This window comes from Vicugna pacos, chromosome 17 (genome assembly GCF_048564905.1).
Source record: "Vicugna pacos chromosome 17, VicPac4, whole genome shotgun sequence".
Classification (NCBI taxonomy): domain Eukaryota; kingdom Metazoa; phylum Chordata; class Mammalia; order Artiodactyla; family Camelidae; genus Vicugna; species Vicugna pacos.
In genome coordinates this window covers 20,418,985-20,441,346 of record NC_133003.1, presented here as the reverse complement: position 1 = coordinate 20,441,346, position 22,362 = coordinate 20,418,985, and the positions used below count along the sequence as shown (strand labels likewise).

The window sequence follows — 22,362 nt, the reverse complement described above, 5'->3', positions numbered from 1 at the left end:
TATTCCACACTGAATCTTAACCTTAAACTGGGTTCCTTTCAGGTGTGCTGTGTGTGTGTTTAATCATATCCTTTTTAATCTTCTAATTACTTTCTTTTAATTACCCTTCTGAGTTTTGAAAGGACAAATGAAGCTCAGGAAAAAATAAGTGTAATTGAGGTTAGTTCTTCTGTAGACAAGGAAGATTGGGCAAATTTTTCTTTCCAAGATTGATACTAAGGTCAAGTCCCAAAGAAAGGCTGGTTTGGTAAAACAAAACAAAAGAAAACAAAAAAACAAGAAACACTGAGATAGGTAATGCAGAGACTAAAACTTCTCTTCAGAGACACAGAATCTCCCTCCAGTAACAGTTCAGCCTTTTATAAAGCAGATCTTGACCTATATTCCATACTTACTACATAACTACAGGACTTCAGCCAAGCTGTCCAGGCCAGTAGTGGCTCAACAAAAACATAGGTTGAGGTCCTTTTCTGGCAACCTCTTAAGTGTAACCTCAGCACAGTGCTAAATTTCCTAGAAAGAATGATTAGGAGAAAGCAAAATCTAGGGCTTGTAGTCAGAATCTTTAGATTCCTTTTTTTATCCGTCTGCCTAAATGCCATACATTATCTCGCTGATTAGTTGTCTTGTAGAGCTGGACTTCCAGAGGATTCTCTTTTGTTATTTTTTTTAAGATTGATTTATTTTATTCTTTTTTTTTAATTGAAGTACAGTCGGTTAAAGATACAGAACGCTTCACGAATTTGTATGTCATCCTTCCACGGGGGCCATGCTAATCTTCTCTGTATCATTCCACTTGTATATGTGCTGCCGAAATGAGTGCTCTCTTGCTATTTATATAATGCAACTCCCTTCTCATCATGAAAAGAAGGATAAGTGAAATTGAGCCAGGCTTTATTCTCTTCAGGTCACCCTTAGAAAATGAAGAGCCCATACCAGTCTGTTAGACCATGGTAGCACCCTGTCTTCTCCCTCCTGAAAACTCACAAAATCATTCGTTTCAGTAGATCTCCTTTTCCCAAGGAAGACTCTCTGCAAGCCAGCTAAACAGCACCCAGGACATAAGCTTTACCATATGTTCTCTCCGTTTCTTTTCCTCCTCACCTGACCTCTTCTCCTTATGCTGTGGCCATGGCCTGTCTTCCCGCACCCCATCCATCTGTGGACGTTCCCTGCTTGCTACTCCTGATGGCCAGTGATGCTGCTCTCTCGGTTCCACGACTTCCCCCGCCCAAGCAGCTCTCTGCTAAGAGCCCAGATTCTTAAATTAATTCTCATGCGTATTCCGTCTAGATTTTGCTAAGGATAGTAAGTAATATTTATCTATAGAACTGGCTGCTCCCGAAAGCTAAAATGTTGTTTCCTTAATTTATGAAATGCCTAGGAATAGTGCTCTCCAGCAGAAATAATGTGTGAGCCATATATGTAATTTAAAATTTTCTAGTAGCCACATTAAAAAATAAACAGTAAAATTATAATGATGTTTTATTTAATCCAGTATATAGATATAATATTACTTCATCATGTAATCAATATGAGTAATTTTTTTCATACTAAGTCTTCAGAATTCAGTGTGTATTTTACATTTACAGCACATCTCATTTCAGATTAACCACATTTCAAGTGCTTGTGAGCCGTTGTGGCTGCTCTAGAAATACTTCCCAGTGACTAAGATCTTGCTGTTGGAAATGATGGGATGGAACATTATTGAAAAGAAATAATGCTGTTAATCCTCCATATGATCTTTATACTACTGGCTTCTAGAAATGTAGATTTTTGTTTTCCTTCATGTTCAAGTTGATTTTCTCTACCACCCCTGGGTTAAATTAGTTTTGATAGCATTTAAGGTGAACTCCATTCTCTGAGCTCTATTAGCAGGCATATGGTTTCTGAATTTCCTGGCACATATAATAACTTATTTCCCTTTACTTTATTTTGGGTCCCAGAAAGATTATCTTGAATATTGAAATGCTTATATTTTTCAAACCACGATTCATGGAAATTTCTATTTAGGCATGTAAAATATAACTGTGAATATCTCACCCAGTATAATTTTAGGTGCTTGAAAGCTACGATTTACAGCAGCACTGCCAAAGTTCAATACAGAAAATATGTGTCTTAGCACCTAAGGCCAGGTCCACTCATCCAGAGCATTTAACTCTGGGGTCACATTCCCACACAGTCAACAGGAAGATCACTTTCAGAAGAGAGCACCTGGCAAGGTTGGTTGGACTTGAGGTATTAGTAACTGAGGGACTGTTAAAGGGACAAGGGAGGCTTGTTTTACCTGGGGAAGAAAGAGTAAGGCAGTCGTAGAAACTGTTTTTAAAATATCTGAAGGCCTGCCAAACAGCGGGGATTACATGTGTCCTAAGTTCAAGAGTCCCCCACTGGGTGAAGTTTACAAGGAAAGGCAGGCCTTATGCTTACCATAGAGAAGAACTTGACCTCATGCTATTCAAGAAATAATGCCTTTTCTCTTACCATGGATGTTGTAGGAGGCGAGGTGTCTGTGTAACTGTGATGAGGTAAGGGAAATTTTGGCATCACGTGGATGTCCTATGTTGGCATCCAATCCTGAGAGCCTTTCCTGATATCATGTCTCTTCCCTTTCCATTTCTTAACAGTTAGAACAACAGAGGCAGCAGTTGCTTACTGAACGCCAGAACTTCCACATGGAACAGCTGAAATACGCTGAGTTGCGAGCTCGACAGCAAATGGAACAGCAGCAGCATGGGCAGAACCCTCAGCAGGCACACCAGCACTCAGGAGGACCTGGGCTGGCGCCACTTGGAGCAGCAGGGCACCCCGGCATGATGCCTCATCAGCCCCCTCCCTACCCTCTGATGCACCACCAGATGCCACCGCCTCATCCACCCCAGCCAGGTGAGGCAAAGGCTGTGCTCACAGATAAGGTGGGGTCATCCCTGTGACACAGAGCATCAGAGGGGCAAACCACACTGTTAGTGATGTCTGACTAGGACTGTTCAGAATGTCTGCTGTCATCCAGGAAATTGTAGGCAAGTGAATCTGGTTTTGTAGTTATCACCACAGAATGCCTGCCATGTTCTCTTTCTGGGGTCCTTTTGGCAAGATGCCTTTCCTCAGGTAGGTTGGCAGTATATCCCAGAGTTCTTAATTCATCCTTAGATTGTCTACACTTGTTTGTTTTTAATAGACATTTACAAAGATAGACTCAAAAAGAATAGTACGCTGAATTCTTCTGACCCAGTGATCATCACCTTTCTGCCATTTTAACTTTTTGTTGTGGAAAGTTTCTACTATAGACAGAAGTAGACAGAATAGCATAATAATCCCCAGATACCCGTTGCCTAGCTTCAAGATTATCAATATTTTATCTGTTCCTGCTCACTTTGGGGCTAGAGATAGACTTAAATGTATTTCTAACCAATGAAAATCTTACTTAACATAACCCCCTATATCACACCCAACAGAAGTAGCCATAATTCCTAATAACGTTAGTTAAATATCTTCTTTGTTTGAATTTACTGCTAGTTCTCTTAAGTCTATTTTAATGTGTTAACAGTTCATCCTCCCTTTTTATCTTTTTTTAAATGCCATTCGTATGTTGAAGAAACCAGGGTTTTCCGCCTATGGCTTTGCCCGGTTGTGCACTCAGGGTGCGTGGTGCAGTTTCACATATCCTTCTCCTCTCCTCTCCTCCCTCCCACACATGTCCCATAAATAAACCAGAGGATGGCGCTGGGCATTTTAGCAGGTTCAAGTTCACTTTGGTCGGGGGCAGGCATTTCTCCTGTAATGTCAGTTATCTCTTGTTGACATTAAGATTGATCAGTGGTTCCAGTGTTAGGCTGATCCATCCGTTACAGAGTTCCCCATCAGACTACAAGGTTTTACCTGCCATTAAGAATTGCTTCCTAGTTCAATTATTTCATCGGGTGTTGCAAAATGGTATGATTTCTTAATTTTTTATTCCTTCTGCATTTATTTATTTATATTTTTTCTGCCTTTATTAGTGATAATTTTTTAATTAAAAAAACTTTTCTTCACTAATCATTGAGTTGTCCTGAAAATCAATCCTTATAGGAAAGGCTGAATAAATGCTTTACCTTTCCCTTTATCAGTTAGTTACATGAATAATGAGGTTTTCCCCCCTAAATCACTCCCCATAGTCTCCAGAGGTAGTATAGTAAGGGTTTTTTCTGTTGTGTGTGTACGTTTTTAATATTGTGAATTTACATATTTTTGCATTTTTATGTGTTTCAATCTATGGGCATTATTCTTTTTCATGCTCATATTGTCCCATATCTTTAACTCCTGGGTATCCTTTTAAGTTGGCAAATATTTACCACATTTTAACCACCTTGAAAACTTAGCTCACAGTTCTTTCAAACTTAACTGCTAACATGATTAAAACCTAAAATGTTACCTTTAATTTCAGCATTCCCCCAACCCCATATTCCTTCCCTCTTTACAGGACAATATGTGGCTATGTGCTGTGTATTATATTACTCTAGTAACAGTCTTCCTGTAAGATTTTTATAGTTAGATTATAGTAAGGTGCCAGGTGCCTCCCAGAGTCAGTGTTTGGTTTTCTGGGATGCAAGTTGTCTGGCCAAGGCATGTAGAGGTGAGCTAAGATAAATACAGAGAGACCTGGGAGGATCCCTTCATGACTAATGTCAGTTGGCCTGCCTTCCTCAAATGACAGAATTTCTAAATCTTGTGGAAATGACCAGCCATGTTTGCCAGAGAAGGCCGTAACTGAAGAAAACTATGATCTGACAACTTGAAGTATCAACTTGAATCTTTAATTTATAACCCTAAACATGTTTAGGTATTAGTTTTTAATGGCTTCACCCAAAAATGAAGCTAGGTTGACTTTAATTGGGAAGCATTTGTTTTCTCACATACACACTCTATTAAATTGCGGTTGTGGAACTTACTGCCATCATCAGACTTGCCACATGATGTTTGTGGAGTTAGTCTTAGAAGTCTGCCATGCTCATGACACAGGATGCTTTCTTCCTCAGTCCTTCTGTCTCTCTGCTTGAGTGGGTCTTAAATTCTCTGTATGAGATCTAATTTTCTTCAGAGTTAAACTTTCAAAAGATACAAATGCTTGACAGAGTGATGATCACAAAGTGATTTTTTAAAAACAGTAGTGATGTTAAATTTTTAGCTCCAAAAACTATTGGAATTAATGTTTAGGAGGAAGTTCACTGTGACTGGTATTTGGTTCTCCATGGTGTTAAAGCATCATCATATGCAATAACTGTTCTCAGGGAACATCTAAGGAGCTCCAACATCTGCATGTAGCTTGTAAGAGATGGGGCGATTGCATCGTGGTAAGAACAGGTGTTTGTATGCCAGGCCCTTCACCCTCATTATTTTGCTTACTTCTCATTGTCTTCCCTGTACAGTTGAAGAACTGATGCCAGGCAAGGCCACATCGCCTTGCTCCATGGTGGAGCCAGGATTCATACCAGGCTCTCTCTGATTCCAAAGGGATATCACAGTGCTACCTCTTGTGACAGAGGACTAAGGGGATTTACAGCACACTCAGATACAGCTGTTCTCCTAGGGAGACAATGCCCAAAAAAAACAAGTCCATAAAAAATAGCCTTTGGACTAAAAATAGGTCATTTTTCTCTTTTTTACTTTCTCACAGAAACAGGCTTTTCTTAAGTGAATTTTAAAGAAAAGGATCATTACATGTATTATGAGAGGGTTTTTTTTTAATCTATGCCAAGCTATTCTCCTTCCTTAAAATTTTAATTGAAATATAATGTACATATGGAAAAATACACAAGTCATAAGTATTTGGCAGGGTGGTTTTTAACAAAGAGAGTATACCTGTGTAACCAACAGCCGGAAGCCCCCTCATACTCGTCTCAACATCTCTCCCTCCCATGGGTAACAGCTGTTTCAGTGTCATCTAGATGGAATCACAAAGTGATTTTTGTTTGTCTGGCTTTCACTCAGCACTGTGTGTGTGAGACGCATCTGCATTGTCATGAGTGGTCACAAATTTGTTCCTTCTTTCTCCTGCATGTGTTCCACTGTGGGGCTCTACCACGAGTTACTCATCCATTCCTGTTGCTGATGGACACTGACTTCATTTCCATTTTAGTTGTTACAAATAGTGAGTGCTGCTGTAAACACGCGTGTGCACATGTCTTTTGGAGACTCGGATATACATTTCTGTTGTGTGTGCCCCTAATTATTGGAATGTGGTATGTGCCTAGAATGGGTCATAGGATATCCATATATTCAGATTAGTAGATGCTGCCAAAATTTTGCCAAAATGGTAATGCCAGTTTACATTTTCTAGCAGTATGTGAGAGTTCCAGCAGCTCAAGGGAATCATTTTTTATGATTTCCCCTTTTGTGGTGTTACTTTGGAATTGAAATATAAAATCAGGTGTGTTAGTAAAATTAAGAACATCAGTAAGTTGAACCCACTAGTTAAAAGTTGTCTTAACAGCACCAGTTCAGAAAAGGTTGATTGTAACAAATAAGTCTGATACACTATTCTAAAAATTGGGTAAAGGGGCCTTTTGTATCAATGCAGGTGAGGAAGTCTGTAGCGTTTTAGATAGAGAATGGCTTTAGTCTCTGATTTGCCACAGATGTAAGTTAAGAACTGTGATCATGGTCCTTCCAACTGATGTTTCCTAGGTTCTAAAAAAGTTAGCAGGCCACAGCATTTATGTTAGGAGGTCAATTGGCTAGCTTTTGGTATTTGGCCAGAATTTATAGTGTGTGTGAAGGAAGAGGAAAAATGAGTCTCTAAAAGTCAGCAGTGCTGGGGAACTGATGAGAAGGTCAAGACAGATTTATTACTGAGTGATTAATTTGTCCAGCTCTCTGGCTTCTTACGAGTTTATATCATTTTGTACATAAATCACATGTAATCTTTTCTCCACAAAACTGGCCATCAGTTAGTGGTAGAGCCCATTGAGATATGACTCAGTGTTGTGAACCTGCGAGACGGTCATACACGAGTGGGCCTGGCACCAGAGGGGCTAGGATAAATGCACATGTTCCTTTTAGTTTGTTCTTCCACAGTCCTCGCCTCCCCTCTTTAATTCATTCACATGCTTAGAATTTTGTATAGAGAGTTCCATCTGTATGCTGGTCTCTCTTCCTGGGCCCTTATTTGATCCTACTCCTAACTCATTCCGGCTTTTTGTAGGTTTTGTTATCTGATAAAGTGTCCCAAGTTGATTTGTTTTCACCAAACAAAAAGTCGAAGAATCTGAGTGGAAAGTTTATGGTGTACAATTGGCAAATGGAAACTGAAGGTGGCAGTTTTGCCAACCTTTGTAAAACACACAGTACTGCATTTCATCTTTTCACTTAAACGTGTGTGATTTCATGAAATATTCCTCAGTTAAAGCCTCATTAGTTCTCCCTGTTAAGGCTGCCATTCCAAATGGCACAAGGTGAATAGTCATGACAGCCCCCATTTCTTGAGCACATACATTGTATCCATGACAGCACATGGGCAGTCAAGAAGGCAAGAAGGAGAGTGGCCTAGGAGTGGCTGCTGTATCCTGATGTCTTCTTGATTGTGCTGCTGACAGTTGAGCAAGGAGGGCACCCCTGACTGCTGCGAGTCTCCTCCACAGGCCTTGGCACATGCCGTCATCCCTTGGTATCCATCAGGGATTGGTTCCAGGAGCCCTCCGTGGATATCAGCATCCTCAGATGCTCAAGCCCCTTATATAAAATGGCACGGTATACAGTTGGCCTTCCATATCCACAGATGCAAAAGCCATGGATACGGGGGAATGGCTGGCCAAATGTATTTAAAGGAAGATTACCTATCAGTAAGTTGAGTAAAGAGGAAATGACAGAAAGCTAGTATGTAAGTGCATTGTAAGCCCTCTTCTCTCCTTGGCTTTTAATAGTAAATGAGGCACTCTTCATACCTCATGGATCTGGAGTGAGCTTCCTGTATTAGGGAAGCCTTTGTTATTTGCCTCTGTGTAAAGAGCAGTGGGAGAAGGACATGTTGGTTTAAATATCTTTATGGTTTCCTCATTAATAGTGTAAGAATTTTTAGAAGTGCCTTAAAAAATCAGAATAGGAATTGATCTGATTTGATGAGAATTCAGACATGGTAGAGATGTTTTAACGATAAAACTAAAATATTTGCATCAGTTAGTAAAATGTTGGTTGTTCAGGAAAATAAAGCAAGGCATTAGGCACTTGGCTTTTAAGCCCCCAAGTTAGACCCACTTATACAACCCTCCCGTGGGAAATAGTACTCAGGAAAGGATTGCAACCAGTCATTACTTCCCAGCCTCCCCTGCCCTCCCGCACTCCAACTCACAGCCCTGCACTGAAAAGGGAACAGGACTAGCTCATCACATCAGCCAAGTTTTTATTATCTGCAGTGCCTTTGGTCCTGTTTGCATCATGTGATAACAAGGCTGCCGTGCCACTTTCCGGAGTAGCAGGTTACCCTCACAAAGAGAACAGTGAGGGTCCAGTCTTCAACAAAGAGCGTCTGTACAAAAAAGAAAAAAGAAAAAAGTGTCTTTCGCAGGCGCCCCTTCACCCCCCGGAAGCTGCTGTGGGAGGAGCAGTCTCCGAGGAACGGAGCCTGGGTTTCCCCTCACTTGGCCCTGATTGTGATATTTCCGTTCTCCAGGGGACTCAGCCAGAAAATGTGCTGTGTGCATGGTTAGAAACAGCGACAAAATATGCTTAAGTTTGGAAACTCATAAGGTTCTTTTCCTAGTTTCATGTTCTTTTCCCACCTGCCTCTCCCATCCCAAAGAATAGAAATAGAATCCTTAAATAATACTCCATTAGGTGTGATGTCCATAACGCTTCTGTAGAAGATCTAATAAACCTGAGAGTGTGAAGGATTTTTCCACTAGGCAAAGCCTAATTTTAGCAAACCTTTCCATTTTACAGGCTTCAGATGCCTGCTGCTTGAAAAAAAACAGCTTGTATGTAGGTCAGACTCCCACCAGTTTATGCTTTGTTCTGAAGCCACATCTCTCTCTCACCTCCCTGTCTACTGGGGAAGGAAACACCTGAATTTTTTTTTTTAATGGAAAATACATACACACACCCTTTATTGCGTTTGGTAAGGCCTGCTCCTGTTCATTTGGCCACACTTCTTCATGTTTTAATAAGAATTAATGGAAATGCTTTCAGACATTGTCACCCATTTAAAAGTGGTGAGACCTGTATCAGAAACCAGAAAAGCACAGAGACATTTAGATTTCAAAAGGACAGGGGTTGACTTACAAGAAATTGATTTTTGTCTTTTCTTCAGTCCTCTTAAAATTCTGCCCCATCTCAAGTTTGATCCTTAGAAACCAGCTTTTCCAAGGAGAGAAATGACTCCTTTAAGGAGGCAGAGTGGTGTAAAGGAAACAAGAATGAGTCTCAGGGTCATAGAGGCTGGACTTGAATCTCAACTCAGCTACTTGTTCATTGTGACTTCGGACCAAATTACATAGCCTCCCTGAGACTTAGTTTCCTTATCTTGAAAATGGGCCCTTACTGTTGTGCAGTCTTCGTAACAACCTCGAGGTACCTTTTATTGCCTGGCAAGTGATAGGCCCCAACTCAGAGCAACATTCTGTCTCCTCCCTGTCTGTTTTCTAAATCCACTGCCCTAGGCCGCCTGCATCCCTGGATAGCACAGGGACAAGCCTCACTCTTAGTGCCTCTTACTTTCCTGAGAAGTGTTTGTGCAAGGTCCCACAAGAGGAGTAAACTGCTTTTCTTCCATCCCTTTTGCTATCAGCTCTCCCAAGGAACCACTGTCCTCTCCTACCTTGAACACCTGTATCCCAGTGGCTTTATGGCTCTGTTTGTGACAGGAGGATAGAAGGACTTTATTTTACTCTAGGCTTCAGGATTTGTAGCAAGAAAAAGGAAAGATTTTTGTTCAGCTGTTGGGCATATAGCATTGAAAAACCCTGAAGCTACTCTATCCCGGCTTGTTGCCATCAAGATATAGGGAAATAGGTAAATGGGCCACTGCCGCTGAGCAGGTAGCTTTGGAAATAGCACGGCTGGGCCTGAAGGCAGAGTCTGCAGGCTTATCCCAGTGTGTTTTGAGTAGGTATCACCTCATGAGTCTGTGTTGATGTGCCACTGATTCTCCTGTGTGCCAGATTGTTTCTGGAGCTAGGTGTGGGTCGAATAACTGACCTGTCAGCTTAGTGGCAACAGGGTTTGCCTCACATCATCTAGTATAGGGTTAGGCCCTCTTCCTCCAGACCCTCGTCCTCACACTGCACTGCTGTTACAAGCACCGCCTCTGAGCCGGAGTATCCCAGTCAGATCTGGGTCCCCCTGTTTATACACTTTATGACATTGGGTGAGCTACTCAGTCTTTATGTCTTCCCTTTTCACAAACATGGTGACTTAAAACAACAGAAATGTATTCTCTCACAATTCTGGGAGCTGCTAGAGCAAGTCTTGTTCCCTCCAGGGGCTGTAGGGGAGAGTTTGTTCTTTGCCTCTTTCAGCTTCTGGTGGCTGGTAGCATTCCTTGGCTTGTGGGCACACCTTTCTTTGCTCCATCTTTACCTTGCCTTCTTCTCTCTGTATCCTCTCCTCCATGGGTCCCTTATAAGGACACTTGTCACTGGACTTGGGGCCCACCAAGATAATCTAGGAGATGATCTAAACTCGAGATCCTTAATGTAATCAAATCTACAAAGACTCCTTTTTCCAAATATGGTTACATTTATAGGTTCCAGGTATTAGAACGTGTGCATATCTGTTTGAGGGCCACCATCCCACCCACTGCCAGGTGCCTTTAGAAGGTATGTTTGTCAAGCAGAGCAGCCCCTATTACTGGGATACAGTAATGAAGAAAACATGGTGCTTGGAATTAAAGTTTGCATCTTAGTTTTTGGTTTTGGGTTTTTGTTTTTTTTTTTTAATGCTGGCTGTTGTATTAAGTCCTTTCACATGAACTGTTTCATTTGAGCACAGAATAGTGTGGTAGAAAGAGAATTGGATTTAGAGTCAGAAGATAGATCTGATTCCTCTTACAAATTCTGTGACCATAAATCAGTCTCTTAACTTTTCTGAGCTTCTGTTTACTCTCTACAAAAAGAAAATATTTGCTCTGCCTCTTATAAGGCTGTTGGACAAGCCAGTGACATAATAATGCACTACAACAAATAAACAGTTTCCCTGATCATCCAGAAAGCCGGATGTTGAGAGTAGAACAGATGTTTAGCTTCACTCCTTATAATAATCTCAGGAAACCAAGGTTCAGCGCATCCTGAGTGACTTGGCCAAGACCACTCATGTGAGTTGAGGTACAGTGGAAATAAGATCATGCTTTTTAGTCTCCATCTGTACTTTCCCTGTGGAGGATGGTATTGGGTGGCTCACTGACTGAGATGCCGACTGTTCAGCCAGGATTTGGGGCAACCCATGCCTTGCTCTAAACATCAAAGTATAAAATTCTGTCATAGTGCTGAAAACAAGAAGTGGTTGGGACTGAACAGTTGTGTTTCCTGTCACTTACGTGAGCACACTTGGTGTGTGCTCGTCCCTCTTTCTTTCTCTGTACTCAGGGCTTGTTCTGGCATTTTTGTAAACGCATTCTTCAGTGCTCTCCTGTCACTCTTCTTGAGAGAGAGAGAGACCTGAGAAGGGCTGGCAGAATGTCCTTCCTAACTGGTCAAGGCCTCTTGTCCAGGTTGAACTTGGTAGAAGGCAGCAGTCTGGGCACGTTGATGATGGACACGGGCCATGTTACCTGTTCTAGTATATGGCTTCCGTTCATCATAGCGAGTCCACTAAAGGTATTCCTTCATCTCCACTTGGATGGAATTCCGTAGGTCTGGACTTCAAACTCAGCCTCCTGCCTCCAACAAAAAAAAGTGTCTCCTCTCTCCCAGTCACACCACTTGGAATACCATTGAGAAGCACTAGTAGAGACTCAGAGAGTGGGAAACAAAGCATTGTGTTTAGTAATGGCCTAAGCAGGGAAGTGTGGTGGAAGAGAACTGGGAGAGTGTCTCCTGAAAAACAAAAGTGGCTCTTTAACAACTTCAGAGGACTGGCTCCAATTCCTAGAATAATAAGGCTGTCTGCGTGCTCCTTCCTGCCCATAGGATACTTTGAGAGTTCTGTACCTTCCCTTCATCCCATCTCTCAGGGTTCCACCGTGGTGCCAATCCCACATCTCCCATTTCCAAAGCAAAAGTCCTCCCCAACCCTCTTCACGTCATCCCACCTGCACATCATAGGCCAGTCAGATGCCAAACCTGAGTTCTTTCTCCTTCTCAGCCCTACCCCCACTCCTCCTCCATGCTCTGTCTCCCACCAGCAGGATGCCTGGAGGGTGCTGTTCCCAACTCTTTTCTCCTCTTCGTGACCTCATGCTGGCCCTCCTCCTTCGCAAAAGCTTTTTTCCTTAGCTCTAGGCTCAGGTTCATCTGCATCCCTTCTGAAAGCTCTCCACCACACAGGAAATCTGTCCCATGTTCCTCTCTTCTCCAGAACCTTTCCCCCAGCCCCCTGTAGCCTTATGGGCCAAGGCCCCCGCCCTGCTTTCTCTTTCTGTGAATGACTCATCGGCCCCCTTTGCTTTGATTTCTGTCAGACAAACCAAGCATGGACAATTTGGCTTTGTAACCTTTTTTTTTTTTTTTAAACTTTTGAACCTGTTACTCCTCAGTGAAAGGTGGATGGTAAATAATAAGTGGGTGTGGTTACCTCAGAGCAAGTGGTGAGTCTGAAGATGCTGCGTGTCAGTGGAGTAGCGGGCCAACGTTGATATTTTCTGGTTGTGTAACTCAGGCTGAGCCTTGTGCTTAGGACAGTCTGCTGTCATCCTATTCTTAATTCCTCTCCTTCAGTTTATTTACACGTTACCCAAAACTTCAAGTCATTCACATGTTGGTCTTGGTTAACCAGAAGGTGTCAGGCTTCTTTTACTTGCTCCTTCCATAGCTCTCCTTTGATCTGCCTGCCACCCCGTTATGTATGCTCATCCTTTGTATGGCTATAATGTACTTGCCAGTTGTTTCTTTTGTGCCTGTGTCATTCCCTACATGGAAGGCTCTTCAGCACTGCTTGGATCCATCCCAGCCCTGTGGCACAGGCATCCAGCAGCTTTTAATAACTGATGCTCAGTTGGTGTAAGGGTGATGTCAGTCCAGCACCTGCTCTTGCTTCCTCTGAGGCGATTTGACCAAGTTGTCCTCCAGAAGGTGGGCCTCAGGGCTTCTCTGCTATGCTTTTGCACAATGGTGTTATAGAGCACAGAAAGTTGGGCCAGAGGGCCCAAGACTTGCTGTCCTGTTTATTCTGGGACATAATGTTGATGTACTATGCTTTAAAAAATAGGCCCCAAAGACAGTGGTCCACCTCTCTTCCTGACTCTTGTGTCTCAGTAGAATTCTATTCGTGGACACTCTGTAGTGAAAGGCTCCTCTCTCTTTTGAGTGCTGCATCAGGGAACAAACATTGGAAGTAAATGGTGTGAGGCTGGAAGCTTTGTGTACCTTTCTTTAAGATGGACTTTTTTCTAAGCCCTGTCAGAATTCCTTACTTGAGTTATCTCCAATACTGTTCTCTATACTTTAATTGCCAGTTAGCTATCAGCTAGTCCCATCTCCCAAATTTTCCAGGACTGGACCTCAAGCCGTCTTATTTCAGGTTGTTTCAGGACTATACCTAGAAGCCTGTATTCAGTTTCATACAGTTGACCTTACATGGATGGTAAAATCACTAGATCAAAAAAAGAAAGAGAAAAAAACTGCATGGATTCTCTGTCTTTATTGTGTAGAGTATAATAAGCTCTTATATATAGCTTTAGCCTTAGTTTGTGTGCATTAAACTATTCTTCGTGTATAGCTCTTTAAAACCAAGCCCAGCAGTGAGACCACTAGTTCAAGAACTAATAAATACCCACCATCATGTCTAAGGCAAGATTGACTAACTACAACCAGATCTGGCCTATCTTCTGTTTTTGTAGGAGCCATAGGCTCAGGATGGTTTTTGCGATTTGAATGACTGAGGACAACTCAAAAGAAGACTATTTATGTCACATGAAAATTATGTGAAATTCACATTTCAGAGTCCATAAATAAAGATTTATTGGGGCACAGCCACACCTGTTTGTTATATACTCTCTCATGCTACAAGAGCAAAGTTGAATTGTTGTGACAGAGACCATGTGGCCTGCAAAGTCCAAATACTTATTACTTTCTGGCTCTTTACAGAAAAAGTTTGCTGAAAGTTCTAAAGGTTCAGTATGAAACTTAATGAAGGAGGTGTTTTTCCTTTTTTGTATCTAGTGTCTCCTGTCATTTGTTTCAAAGCAATAGAGAGAGCTAAAGAAGTTGTCTATCTCCTGTGTGTGCCCCCCAACCATGGTTCTCCAAGACCTGTGGTTCATGGTGGAGGAGAAAAAGAGAGATTTTTTGGTGAACAAGACTTGAGGATCCCAGTTAGAATTCCTTTTTAATGGTGATCTCATAGTAGTGACTTTCAGGCATACCTTCCCACATAGCCTGTGTGTGAAGCTCAATCTGGACTGAGCTACAGTCCCTGAACTGTGCACTGACTTGCTGTTAAAAGTCCTCCTCTCCATTCCCTGTGATCTGTTCTTGGCATTTTGTGTCCTCAGGAATATATATGACAATCCATTGTTCACCAAAACTGACTAGAATGAATGCTTTCTTTTAGAATGATTTTTTGGTAATTTCTTCTTACAGCTACCTGCCTGTACCAGGGTTTAGGGTAGTCATTCACTCCACAGACCTGCTTTATTGTCCCTCTGCCCCCATCCCCCAAATTAAAAGAGAGAGATTATTACAGATTATTGCTCTGTTGGTGTTTCACATCCTTTGGAGGGTTAGGTATTTGTATTTAGCAGTCTGGGCAGTGAGTACACTTACCTTAGTACTTCAACTCTCCTTCTACAGGTCAGATACCAGGCCCCGCTTCCATGATGCCTGGGCAGCCCATGCCAGGTCGCATGATTCCCACCGTTGCAGCCAACATCCACCCCCCTGGGAGTGGTCCTACCCCTCCTGGTATGCCTCCAATCCCAGGAAACATCTTAGGACCCCGGCTACCCCTCACGGCACCTAACGGCATGTGTAAGTAGCGAGGTGGGGAATGCATCACCCCAGGGTCTTTCGGGGAGGGCTGTAGACAAGGAAAGAGGGCTTTTTGTTCTCTCTGGGATTTGGCAGGTCCATGGACAGTTAAGACCTGGAACCATGTGCTCCAAAAGACTGGTTTTTGGCCAGTGCTCTCTAGCACCCCTGATGGGCAGGTACCCAGGTGATGAATGAAAAGTGCTCCCAGTCATTCAGGCTCATGTGCCATAGCCTTTAGTGGCATGCACCCTTGACATCAGGGTCTGTGGGGAGGCCAAAGACAACGCTCCCACACCTGTTTAAGTCTGTCTGATTTGAATCCTGGTAGACCTACAGAGCTGTTATTTATTTAACTATAGAGTAATTATTTTCCTTACAGGAGCCTTTTATGCATACAGCGTTTAAAAGTGATAGGTATAAAGAAAATAGGAACTGGTTTAGGGCAGGAATAACAAAGAAGTTTCTTGCAGCCACTCTGATACATTGCTTAGACTGAGGAAAGAGTGTTCAGGGGCTGTGTTGAGGACTGCGAGGTCTTAGGCTGAGTGGAGAAGGCCCAGGTGCTGCCGAGCAGTGTCCGTCCAGTGGTGTGAAGCCAAGTTTCTGCTGTGGAGCCCTTGCTCTGCTGCAGCCCACACCTGCAGAGGGTTGCTTCAGAGCCTGGCCTGCCCTTTCCTGCTGTAGGCCAGGAGCATAATGATCCCAAAATGTAGTCAGTAGTGGCCAGGTACCCCAGCCACATCTGTAATCCTAGGTCCATTTATAAGTCATGTATGTGATAAGGCATTAGGTCCTGTTCACAGTACACAGAACTAGGACGCATAGGAATTCCTGGCCTCCAGGAGCTCTAGTTGGGAAAATAAGAAATGAACAAGTGGATAGTAGCATAGGACTTATACCAAAAGTTCCATGAGGCTGTGAAGTGACTTGAGTGCACTGTAGTACTCAGAGACTTTCTGCAGCCAGGAGACAGATGCTGTGGACAAAGGCACGTCTCTTTTTTCACTGGACCGCCAGGGGCAAGGACAAAGTAGAAGAAAGAGAGCAGTTGAACTGGGTCAGTATAGGATCATGACAATAGAAAAAATAATCTGCCGAGTCAGTGATCAGAGGCCGTATTCTAGTGGGAACGTCTTTTCCTTGGTGAGAAAATCCTTGCCTTGCTGCCTTACAGGTGATAAACAAATGTGCTGGCTGACCAGGAGGGTTGACCAGTTTGTTATCCCCGTGGCAGTTAGTGTCATTGGTCTTTACCACTGTCGTGGCCTGCTGATAACCCATGGTTTGTGTACAGGACTCCATCCTGACGGGTGCTCCCCACCACTTCCTGCCATAGAGGAGTGTTTCAGGAATTCTGAGCTGCTGACGTGGCTCCAGGGTACTGGGCAGGCTTCAATCAGGCGAGTTGCTTCCCCTCTTCAGGCCTTAGTTTTCTCCACCGAAAGATGACACAAGGCATTAGATCATTGGGCTTCAAAATGCTTTGAAGAGCCATAGCAGTTTGGTGGAAAGCTCCTGGGAGAAGGTTGGGTGAATTGACTGGTAAGCAAGGCACTTTAATTATTTGTTTTATATGTTTTTATTTCTGGCAAAATCTAGAAAGTTTAAGAAACACTGGATTAAATTATCTCTCAGATTCCTTTGTACACTAAAGCAGCTACAGTTGAAATAGGAAAGAGCCCCAGACACTCATAGTAATTGTTCCCTTCAGGACCTGACCTAGTTTTGGCCAAAAACCCAAGGATGGCATGCAGTTCAGGAGCTGTAGGGCCTCCCAGGACTGTCCAACTTGTCAGCAGCTGCCCGAGTGAAGCTCTCTGACCCAGGTGGAGACAGTCAATCAGCAAGAGGCTTTTGATAATCTATTTTGTGCCCAGCTAGGCTAGGCACTATGAGAGAAAGAAAGAAAGACCCAGAACTTGCCCAGGAAGGAGCTTATCATTTAACTGAAGAAATAAAATTAGCAGAGAGAGCCATTAAAATACAATAAAATCAAAATATAACATAAATTCTGAAAAGGTCTGGAGTGATTCTTGGAAGGGGTGGGCCTTGAAGGAGGGTGGGGCCGATTCAGACACTTGTGGCTCCCCCAGCCACGTGGGTCAGGGGAAGCTATGTGAGAAGTGACCTGCCCCACTTAAACCATGGTGGCAGCCATGCCTCACAGGCCATAGAGAAACTTCTGTGTCTTTTTTCTCTGAATGGGCTCTTACCCAAGCCCCTGTGTTTCCAGCAATGACGAGTTGCTCTTGGATGTGTTTGCAGATCCCCCTCTACCGCAGCAGCAGCCACCGCCACCACCTGCAGATGGAGTCCCTCCACCGCCTGCTTCAGGCCCACCAGCCTCGGCTGCACCCTAGCCTGGAAGGTGCAGGCAGCGTCCACGCCCAGTGCCGCCAGCTGGAGTGGGGATGACGAGACTTGTGTTCCTCAGCTTCCTTGGGTTTCTTTCAGGATTTTTCTTGTTGCAGCCCCAAGCACGCATCCCGTATTTCCCCATTCCTCTTGCCACCCGCTCCCATCCTCTGACACGTCTTGTATTAGGTCCTCCACCAGCACTCAGTGGGGAGCCTGTGGTGACATGTGCCCTGGTCGTCCTAAAAATAACCAGTGTCTCCCTGTCCTGGTGTGGGGTATACTGACAGTTTATCTGCAGGTCCTATCAACATTAGTAGTTTATGTCTTTATCATTTCTGCTCTCCTGCGAAAAGGGTTTTTTTTTCCCCTTTGCTTTGTCTTATGCTTCTATGGATAATGCTTTATAATTATTATCTTTTTTTTTTTTCTTTTGGTCATTATTGCTTTAAAGGAGAGCATCCTAAGTTAATAGGAACCAAAAAATGGTGATGGGCAGAGGGGATAGCCAGAGGGGACAAACCTTAAGGCATTATAAGTGACCTTATTTCTGCTTATCTGAGCTAAGAATGGTGCTGATGGTGAAGTTTCATGAATTTCTGCCACATACAGATGCACCAGAATTAAAAGAGTTGGGGAAAGGGACCCCACTGATTTTATCCCTAGTGAGGACTTTGAGAGCCTCCAGCCTGCCTGGTAGAACATCCCTCTTTAGTTCACAGTGGGGGAGAGCACAAGCATTAGGACAGCCCCTCTCTTCCCCGGGCCCACTGGTTCTGGTTTTCTATGCAGATGGTTTGTTGGACTGGGGGGTGGGTATTTTGTTTTTCTGAGGGCAGTGTGAGCTTTGAGAGCTGTGATTTGGGGAGGCATTCCTTAGACTAGCCAGGAAAGTTTTAGGAGTCTAGGACAATGGCCACCCAATGAATCTAGCCCACTATTCACTGCTTTGTATGCATTCTTTTTTTCTCCCTCTTTAAAAAAAATTTTCAAAAAGAAAAAAAAAATAAGTAGGTAGTGCTGATACGCATTTTAGCTCATGGAACTTGGTTAGGATGGCTGGGGCTACAAGTCCCCAAACTACCTCTTGCAGTAGCCAGGGTGAGTGGAATTCAGTGAAGCGGTACTTTAGGTTTGAGGTGGGATTGGAGAAGTGAGGCAAGATCAACAGCTTCTCATACCTTCTCCCTTCCCTGTCTGAGAGCTCACATTCCATCTATCACAGGGTTGTGAAGGAGATGCTGTGGGTACCAAGGAACTCACTTGGCATTCAGAGCATCATGCTTTGAGGGTGTGGTGCTCAGGCTGGGAGAGTGGAATGCCATTCCAGAGGATGAGCCACAAAAATGCCTTAATATGAGCCCATTTCTTCCCCTGCTGATGAGTGACTTGAGAGTTGTTGGTTTCCTCTTCTTGTCCTTCTTCCCTCCCGTTTATCCTTCCATAGGTGGGGAAAGGGTGTTTTTGGTAGACCTTGATTTCCAAAGCACCTGGCCTCTTCACATTCTCAAGTGGCAGTTTCATTTAGGATGCAAAATGGAACATCTTTGGGTATCTTTTTCTGTATATTCTATAAAGCTTTACATATGAGGGTGTGGGAAGGTGTTTGTAAAAACACCTTAGAACTTTTTTCCTTAATATCAGAAAGCAAAAAAATTAAACCACGATTAGGATTTGCCTTTCAAACCCTCAGGTGTTACCTCTAACCAGGTGGCCCTGGTCACCATCAGAGTACTGGAACCAAGGAGACCTTGTTCCTTTGGTGTGTTCATTCTGGACTCTTGGAGTGGAAATGAGCTTGTTCCTACTGGAGTTTAATTCCATTGCTTTTGACTCCAGAGAGACCCCAGTGCCTTTCAACAATGGCCAGGGTTTTCCCTATTTTCCTACCAGTCTTTCCCAAAGGAAACTCATTCCAAATACTTACCTTTTCCACTGAGGTCTTAGAAGGAAAATGGAATTCTGGTTCATACTGTGGTCTCTTGTAACCTCAGGTCTTTAATGTGATCACTTTCAAATTTAAAAGATCCAGGTGGAAATATTTTTACTATGCTGGTAATAATTCTACAGAATACCTGAATTCTTAACACTGTTATGTTTCAGTATGAGTGGTGACTCTTTTCGTGTCTTTGATCTGGTTTTGTTCCTGTAATACAGCCACCCGATTTTGTGAGGGGGGAATAATATGTGGTTTTTGTACAAATGTGTTTCTCAGTGTGTTATTTTAGAAAGTGAAGGGAGGGAGTTTGGGGAGATTGGAGGAAACTGATTGAGAAGGCCTATCTCCCTCTTTTTCAGTGAATAAATGGAACATCATTTCTGGATTCCAGTCCCATTCTCTGTATTCATACACCAGTTTCTTCATGTGTCCTATGAAGAGCCTAAATATTCAGCCTCACCTGGTCTTGGTCACCAGTTGAGTGACTTGGGGGATTTCCTGACTTACCACCTTCATGAGGCTTAAGAAATATAAGGCTTGAATGTGCTTTGCTCACTGTTTATTCCCATGCTCAAAGTGAAGAAAGTGAGTGGAAGTTCCCCAGAAAGGGTGGCCAATACCTGACACCTCCAAGAAAGGAATGGTTCTGCTGGGTGCACTAGAGAATGTTTATTGGGATGTGGTTTAGCCCCAAGTTGGAGGCAGGCATCAAGGACACATTGATTCTGTGAACTTTGATGCACTCTTACGGACAGCCTTTGAGCACCCACAGGTGCAGGCTCTGTGCAGAAAACAGAAGCCAGTGCTTTCAAGATGATTATGAACCGAGTGAAGCGAAAGAAGTGGATTCTGTTTGCCGGAAGGTGAACACTTGGCTCCTCACGGAAGTGTGTCAGCTGATTATGCTTTGCTTTCTGACCTGTTACAACCCTTCCCTCTAGTAAAGAGTGCTGGAGCCAGCTGGGTCTCACCAGATTCTGACACTTCTCTAACGGTGATAAAGGAAGTTAATCCTTGATCCAGGCTAACTTGCAGCTTTGTTTATAAACTCAAGTGTGAATTCTTTTTAGAGCACACCAGGACATATACAGTTAACCAGTTTTCCACAGGTTCCTCAGATCCTTACTCTCCGATTAATACTGAATAATTCCCCCAGATGTGATTAAGAACAGCTTCAGTGCAGATCAGGATCCCCTGCAAGTTTGTTAACATAAAAGCTTCTGGGTTCTACCCTGAGAGCTTCTGATGCAGCAGGTCTGGGGTGAGTTTTGAAGTTTTGTCCTTTAAGCAGGTTGCCAGGGGATCCTGATGCAGCTAGTCACCAGCCACCCTTAGAGAACTGCTGGTTAGGAGGCTTATATGGCAGAGTAAGGAGCCCACACTTCCTGACAGTTCATCCTGTCAGCCCAGGAGTCCAGTAAACATTTGAGAGCCTAATGTGTGCCAGGCACTAGAACTTGGAGGCACTAAAGTCATAATTAGGAATAAGGTAGGTAAGGCCCCTACATTCCACGCCACTTACATTTTTGTAGAGTGGGGCATACCAGGCCATAGGCTTTTAGGCTTGCCACTACTCATCATTAGGAAACATCTTTGATCCTGAACTTGAAACCGAAGTGAGACAAGACTGCCATACCAAAGGGTGACTAAAGGAGGAGAGGGAGAGAGAATTGTATGAATCAACTGAAACAAAGGTTCTGAAACTAATTATAGCTACTTCTCTCTTGGACTACCCATCCCTGTTCCAACTCTCATGGGACCCCAAGGAAAGAGGGCCTTGTGTGGTCCCTTGTCTTCTTGCTCCTGGCCTGCTTGGCAGAAGAGAAGCCATTTTTACTCCTTTCTGCCCCCAGAGGCCTTTCCAGACCCTTCAAAACCCATGGAGATCAGCCAGGTGACTGGTTTCTGACAGTCATCTTAACACCACCTACCCTTCGGGTACAGCCCTTGCGGGCCTCAGCAAAATCACCATTCCTTAATACAGTACAATGATCATCACTGTCAGCAGCTGAGACATGAAGGAAAAGGCCTCACACTCTAGTTCTGTGGCAGTCCCCCACCTAGGGTACCCTCACTATCAGGTGTTCCCAAAGGGCTTAGGAAATAGCAGGACTCTTGGAGGTTAACAGCCCTTTGCATATGCTGATTTTTGTGGCTAGTTTTGCCCTGACACTGATGGATTTCCCATGGCCATCAAAGTTAACGCATTCCTCATTCCAGTCTGTATGTTCTGCGGTACCTATGGGGCTCCTGAGAAGCACTTAAGTTACTTTTGAGGCGGCAGAAGTCTTCTGCAGACAAGCCTGGTTACTCCACATCTGAGGCTCTGTTGCCTTGTGCTGTGTGGCTTTCTCCCAGCTGACTGGGTTGGCTTTGGGGTAATGAAGTTTAGGAGCCTTCCTAATTTTGTAACAGACCCACTCCCCAAGCAAGATTTAATGTCCTCCAGATTGTAATGTCTTCCTCTAGGATGAGAGCGCATTTGTGCAATGATAATCTAGAGTTCCCTGTAGCCAAGAGGTGGTGGTCAGCACAAAGAACTCAGGACCCTGTTCCCTGGCTCTTCCTTCCTGGCAATGGTGCAAGAGGGCCCATTCCCTGCAGCTTAGAACCAGGTGTCTATTGAGCACACTGGCAAGTAGGAGGCCATGCTAGATGTCCCTTTCTGACTGATGGAGGGCATGAATCTGGCCTTACTGCCATGTTCTATCCTATTAGGAGATCATAGCATAAACTCGCAAATGCCCAGGTAGAAGTAGGGGCGGGGGGCGGGGGGAGAGACGGCTTCCATTCTGCCAAGTGAGGCCCTACCTCTGATCCTGATTCTTCTGAATTAAAGCAAGAATGAAAAGCCTCCATTTTAAAATGAAAAGTTTTGAAATTAAGATCTTAGTTCAAGTCCCAACCTTACCACTTCATTAGCAACGATATCTGTCCATTTGCAAGTGTGTAAAATGACCAGTAAGATACTCA

At 43.6% G+C, this 22,362-nt stretch overlaps 1 protein-coding gene and 1 non-coding gene across 3 annotated transcripts in view; one reads left to right on the top strand and one right to left on the bottom strand.

The window, feature by feature from the left end:
* Positions 1-19,774, top strand: part of SMARCC1 (SWI/SNF related BAF chromatin remodeling complex subunit C1) — a 138,385-nt gene extending 118,611 nt beyond the window's left edge. For both annotated transcript variants that reach the window (XM_072941181.1, XM_072941180.1), the window contains exons 26-28: positions 2,628-2,886; positions 14,916-15,092; positions 17,361-19,774. In XM_072941181.1, coding sequence (XP_072797282.1) covers positions 2,628-2,886; positions 14,916-15,092; positions 17,361-17,455 — 531 coding nt within the window. In that variant the 3' untranslated portion in view covers positions 17,456-19,774. The remainder of the gene's footprint in view (positions 1-2,627; positions 2,887-14,915; positions 15,093-17,360) is intronic.
* LOC116284056 (U6 spliceosomal RNA) lies at positions 720-823 on the bottom strand. Its single transcript, XR_004193842.1, has one exon. It is a non-coding gene; the product is annotated as a U6 spliceosomal RNA (small nuclear RNA).
* Positions 19,775-22,362: the final 2,588 nt, after the last annotated feature.